The sequence below is a fragment of the Ruditapes philippinarum genome, unplaced genomic scaffold (assembly GCF_026571515.1).
Source record: "Ruditapes philippinarum isolate M1 unplaced genomic scaffold, ASM2657151v2 ctg16783_1_1_1_1, whole genome shotgun sequence".
NCBI lineage: Eukaryota > Metazoa > Mollusca > Bivalvia > Venerida > Veneridae > Ruditapes > Ruditapes philippinarum.
Genome location: NW_026865147.1, coordinates 1 through 5,982, shown reverse-complemented (window position 1 = coordinate 5,982; position 5,982 = coordinate 1). Strand labels below are relative to the sequence as shown.

Genomic DNA, 5,982 nt, shown 5'->3' with positions numbered 1-5,982 from the left:
AATTCGCGACTTCACGGTTTCCCATAATCCTGTGCGCGCGCATGACTTCCGGTGAAAATAAACAGCTGATTGGAAAAAAGAAAGTCGTCAGAAAATTTCCACATAAACTAGCGGTTAAATATACCTAAATACTACAGATAATGGTATGTGTTTTAAAATAAATGTTTATGTCAAACAAGTAATCCTAAATTACGTTATAACTGTTCGTATCTGCAAATTTATGAGGTAAAAACATACATTTTCCTGCGGTTGCAGTGGGTGGGGTAATTATTTTACGTTTTAAGTGGGTTTCATCGGTAAATTATATGTGTATTGTTGAATTTGTTAATACTGCTCAAAGATGTTTAAACATGATCTTTTAAAAGACAATTTTGCATTACATTCAATATCCATGGGTTCAGTGGAAGTAGGCTCTAAGTCTAATTAATTAGAGGGGTCCAACACCAAAATTGGACCCAACTTTCAGCAGTCCTACCCCTATTAAATTATTTTATCTAAATGAGAGATTTTATTATATAACAGTTTTACATATATGGGTTGAGCTGCTGAAATTTTGGTCCAATTTTATATAATTTTTAATTTTGAAATGAATTAATTGCTACTTATTTCTATCTGTTTACAGTTTATCTCTGGAGCTATAGTTTGGCATTCACAAAGATGACCCCTTTTATAAATGGGCCTGGGCCATTTTGATTATGTAAATAATGGTGCCATCAGTTAACAAGCCATTGGGGACTTTGTTAGGTATGTATACTTGATGTTAGTCTCCTTTTCTACTATCAAGCTGTAAATTATATGTACATAATAGAAAGAGGCATTTGTCGCAAAGTGTTTGTCTCATGATAGTTGGTTTAACATCTGCTCAGGTTACAAACATCTTTACATGTGGCTGTTACCGAGAATGTTCTATTTATTGTAAGCATATTACAAATGAATATGTCTTCAGTTGCTCAAGCTTTAGAGATTTTTCCATCCGGTTATAAAACCGTTATTGAATTTATTCTTCAGTTCAAGCTACCTCGGATTAAAACTTGTGGTAATATTATCTTTGAGCTAGGGACTTTTTTTGAATTCCATAGCATGATCTGCTCTAAATATGGTCCATAGTGTCAGTGGTCCTTTTGCCTGTTGTTAAACTGCATTTATGTATGCAAAATTCATAGTACATAACAAGTATTGACTACAAAGTACAATATGTTGATGGAAAGTTGTAAGATGTGTATTTGATTATATTTCAGATGACATTTGCTGTCAACATGGGCCCAAAGATAGATGTTCAGGGAAAAACATATTTGGGTAATGTCCTTCAGCCAAGACGCTACGAAACTTATAATGAAATTGCCTCGCTGTCAGCCGTTAAACTTAAGCAATTATGTGGAGAATACAATATAGACAAAACGTTACCAAAAAAAGCTAAAATAATATTTATTTGTCAAAGACTTGGAATTTCCACAACCGGAAATTCTTTAAATGTTCAAAAATCTAGTAAAGTCCGAAGAAATGACAGTCTTACATCACAGCAGCATGAAGAGTTAGATCAGCTAAGATCAAAGATTTTACATGGCATGCCATCTTCAGAATGGACAAATGAAATCTCAAAATTACCAGAAATAAATGACGTCAGTGTGAAAAAATACCTAATTGATTATAACATATTGGATAAGTCGTCTGCTAGAACATATAAACTTTCAAGGCCATATCAGCTACGAAGTAGTGTGCACACAGTGCGTTATTGTGAAAATGTAGGATCAGATACTTTTGGCATTATTTCCGCAAGATGCAATTCATCGCAGTCTTCCAATCAAGATGATGTTAAAGTTCTGTACATTGTAATAGATAAAATAACTGGTGATCCATACAGTGGTTTCTGTACTTGTACAGTTGGATTTTCTGAAACTTGCGGACATGTTGGTGCAACATTGTTTTTGGTTGCTGAACAGTTGGCAAATGGGGTATCTAAATTCACCAATGCAGACACCAAATCTTGTACAGACAAACTTTGCAGCTGGACTGAGCCTAAAGGCAGTCATGTTGAACCTGATATTTTTGAAAATTTTAGTATTAAGAAAGAAAAACAACAAATGCGAAGAACTTTGGATGACTTTGGTAAACAAGTTAAGGCATTGGACTTACCTAGCTATGATGATGTAGCAGAACTCCATTCCGATTTGATTGATGCAACCTACCATAACATGGGACAGTACTGCTCAGCTGTAAATGTGCTAAACCCGAAAAGATTTAAAAAGGACATTGAGGAAGTTGTTACTAATCATACAGCAGTAAGTCTTGAAAACTGTATGCATGAGGGTAGCCCTTTCCTGGCTTTTTCATCTGAAGTAGAAATTAAAGCTACACCATTACCTGTTACTAGGATAGTGCGTAAGAAATTCCAAAGTTCATCAGCACCAGGCTTCAAAATTGAACGAACTTGAACGTTTTACAAAGGCAGCTGCTACACACACATGTGAAAGATCAGAGGTAGATAAAATTACAGTCGGGCAATCAATCAATCAAGAATGGAAGGAGCAACGGAAAGGCTGCATTACTGCAACAAGATTTTTCAATGTGATCAAGACTGTAGAGAAAGAAAAAGAAAATCCTACTCTTGTAAATGACATAATAAATACAGACAGTAAAAATTTCCTATCCAAAGTGCCATCGATTAAATGGGGAAGAACAAATGAGATCAAGGGAAAGAAGATGTACTTACAAAAAGTATCAAAATATCATTCTGATCTAAAAATTGAAGAACATGGTTTAATGGTGTCTAAAGAATTAAACTTTGTCAGAGGCTCGCCTGATGGAATAGTTACCTGCAGATGTCATAGTAGTATGAGCCGACTACTTGAAATTAAATGTCCCTACTCTGCTAGGAATATGACTGTTGAAGAAGCTGTGACTGAAAAAAAAATCAAGTATCTTGAGAAAAAGGACAATATTCTACACCTAAAGAAAAATTCCCAAGATGGATATTATGCTCAAGTGCAGGGACTCCTTGGAATTACAGGATTAACACTTGCTAATCTTGTTGTGTGGACCTCAAAAGACTGTAAGATAATAACTGTCAAATTTGATAAGGAATTCTACCAAAAGAAATTGATACCAGCATGTGAGTCATTTTTCTTGACACAGATTGCCCCCGCATTACTCATCTCCCAAGAAGCATCAGATAATTATTCCAATGATGACCTCACGCAAAATGTTGTGCCTAGTGATAAAATGTCCGAGGATATACCTAATAATGACTTACAAGTTGTTGTAGAAAATTCAGTACAAAATGAGAGTGAAGTACTCGTACAAATTTATAAATGTTACCAGTGCGGCAAAATACTCCCTGAAGATGGCATTAAGGCGGATAATAGCAATGCAAGTGTGGGTTGTGATTGTAAAAACTGTTCATGTGATGTTTGGATGTGTTGGCCATGTGCACGATACACAGAAGAGTGGATTGAGGAAAACATAGACTGGTACTGTCCGCATTGCACTAGAGAGTGTGATCTAGTGTATTGACACTTCAACATAGTGCTTAATGTAAAGCATCAAAGTGCACTTTATGAACAACTGTGACTTTGTATATTTATATATATTGATATAACAGTATGTGCTGATATAAAAAGCTGTTTCTATCACAACAGCATGTGCTCAATATTTAATTTGGTTTTATGTTTACTGATCTCTGGAAATTGATCTGGTGTATTGACAATTACACAGTGCTGAAATTAAGCATGATGGTTAATAATCTCAGAGAGACCGGCTACATTTTTTGCATGTATATAGATTTTTAAAGAACATTTCTTTATTTTGTCTTTCATGAAATGATCTCATTGACTCTTTAAGCTTAAAGATATTTTTTATTGAAAATATGTTCACATATATTATGTTTGTCAAATGTAGCCCAGTTTTTGTTTTTAGTTTTATTTTTTTTAATGTAACACTGACTTAAACGTGACACAATTTGTGGGATTTTTACTTGTCAATTCAATAATCGCTTAATATTTTAATCATTAAGAGCTATTAATCAAAAATGAACCATTTCAAAGTTTTAACAAGTATTATGATATGTGCTTCTATTAATTAACTTGCATAAACTTTAAACATAATAGCTTAAGTATGTGATAACTTCATATTTATTGATTTCATGTAAATAATACTACCAGTTTATAATTTGCTATTTATAATTTATTATTATTATTTACTTTGATGAAAAAAGAACTTCAAACTCCAATGTACTTTTCTTTACAGTTGTTGACACATACACTGTATATAGATTGTAAAATAATATTTTTCATTTTGTCTTAAAATCAATGAAATGATCTCAAGGACTTTAGAGAAATATTTATTCTTAGAAACATTTTCACATATATCATTTTATTACATGTATATAGATTTTAAAAAAAAATATTTTTTACTTTGTCTTTCATGAAATGATCTCATTGACTCTTTAAAGATATTTTTTATTGCAAATATGTTCACATATATTATGTTTGTCAAATATAGACCAGTTTTTGTTTTTAGTTTTTAATTTATTTTTTTTAATGTAACACTGACTTAAACATGACAGCATTTATGGGATTTATACTAGTCACTTATGTCTTTCAATTAAATAATTGCTTAATATTAATCATTAAGAGTGATTAATCAAAAATGAACTATTATTATTATGAATATTATAACAAGTATTATGATATGTGCTTCTATTTATTAACTTGCATAAACTTAAAGGGACTCCACTGTGGTTTAAAACATTAGATTCTTACATAAATGAGCTGGGGAACGTTAAACACAAACATATGCAAATATAGTTAAGAAATATACTTTGAAATGAAAAGAAAATAGTATTTATATGCTTTTCTTAGCCCGATTTGAGTGGAAAGCGTTTTAACGCTTTTCATCTTGGGTCATTTCTTAAATATTTGAATACTTATTTTGGAAAAATAAGTGTGCAAATGATCTGAAATTTTGCACAAGGGTTAGTGGTCTAACCCTACATCAAAACTTATATTTATCTGGGACAAATATTTTTCAGTCCCATCATGTCAAAACACCTCAGTGGAGTCCCTTTAAACATAAAAGCTAAAGTATGTGATAACTTCATATTTATTGATTTCATGTAAATAATTCTGCCAGTTTATAATTTGCTATTCACTATTTATAATTAATGTTTAATTTGATGGAAAAAGAACTTCCAACTCCAATTTACTTTTCTTTAAGTAGCATGCCTCCAGATTCATATTTTATTACTCATGTTCATTAAATTCTTTAAATGTCCCTAAAACTTTAATATTGTCAAGTTAACAAAGATAGAAATATGGTAAAGATACAGTACATTAAATCATGAAAGTTTTTGCTCATCTGGAGGCATGCAGCTTTAAAAAAGAAATACTGAATTCATGATGATACTTAGCCTTAGACAAAAACATTTCTTGCTTTATTTATGATTGATAAATGAGCCGCGTCACAACAAAACCAACATAATGGGTTTGCGACCAGCATGGATCCAGACCAGCCTACGCATCCGCAAAGTCTGATCAGGATCCATGCTGTTTGCTATCAGTTTCTCTACTTGTTATAGAGTTGGTAAGTGAACAGCATGGATCCTGATCAGACTGCGCGGATGCGCAGGCTGGTCTGGATCCATGCTGGTCGCAAACGCACTATGTTGGTTTTGTTGTGACGCGGCTCAAAAGATGTTTGTTTTTCTTTTCGTTTTATCATTTTATGTTCATTAAAATTTCTGTTTGATATCTGTGTTGTTGTTGAATTACGAACCATTGTAAAGGAATGACTTCTACAGAAATATTCCAGCACTGCACCAAGAACTATAGCTTTCCCAATATCGCAGATGTATTTATTAAGCTTATGATACAGATAAAGCTGGATTGTGAAGAAACATTTTTTGGATTCCTGGAACTAACCAGTACTGGTCTCATATAAGGATATATGGTCATATAGCCAGGAAGACTAGAATCCACCTTGCTTTGG

At 32.7% G+C, this 5,982-nt stretch overlaps 1 protein-coding gene across 2 annotated transcripts; it reads left to right on the top strand.

Moving 5' to 3' along the window:
• LOC132728003 (uncharacterized) lies at positions 1–5,742 on the top strand. 2 transcript variants are annotated; one of them, XM_060713605.1, is made up of 3 exons: positions 1–143; positions 623–744; positions 1,239–5,742. In XM_060713605.1, exon 3 carries the CDS (start codon positions 2,701–2,703, stop codon positions 3,508–3,510), a length of 810 nt encoding a protein of 269 aa, XP_060569588.1. In that variant the 5' UTR covers positions 1–143; positions 623–744; positions 1,239–2,700; the 3' UTR covers positions 3,511–5,742. The 2 variants fall into 2 exon arrangements, with proteins under 2 accessions (XP_060569588.1, XP_060569587.1); XM_060713604.1 differs by having other exon boundaries at positions 1,239–2,702.
• The last annotated feature ends 240 nt before the right edge of the window (positions 5,743–5,982 follow it).

What these genes read in the sequence shown, in the direction of transcription:
- LOC132728003 (XM_060713604.1), top strand. Translation starts at nt 1,239, where the DNA reads ATGACATTTGCTGTCAACATGGGCCCAAAGATAGATGTTCAGGGAAAA.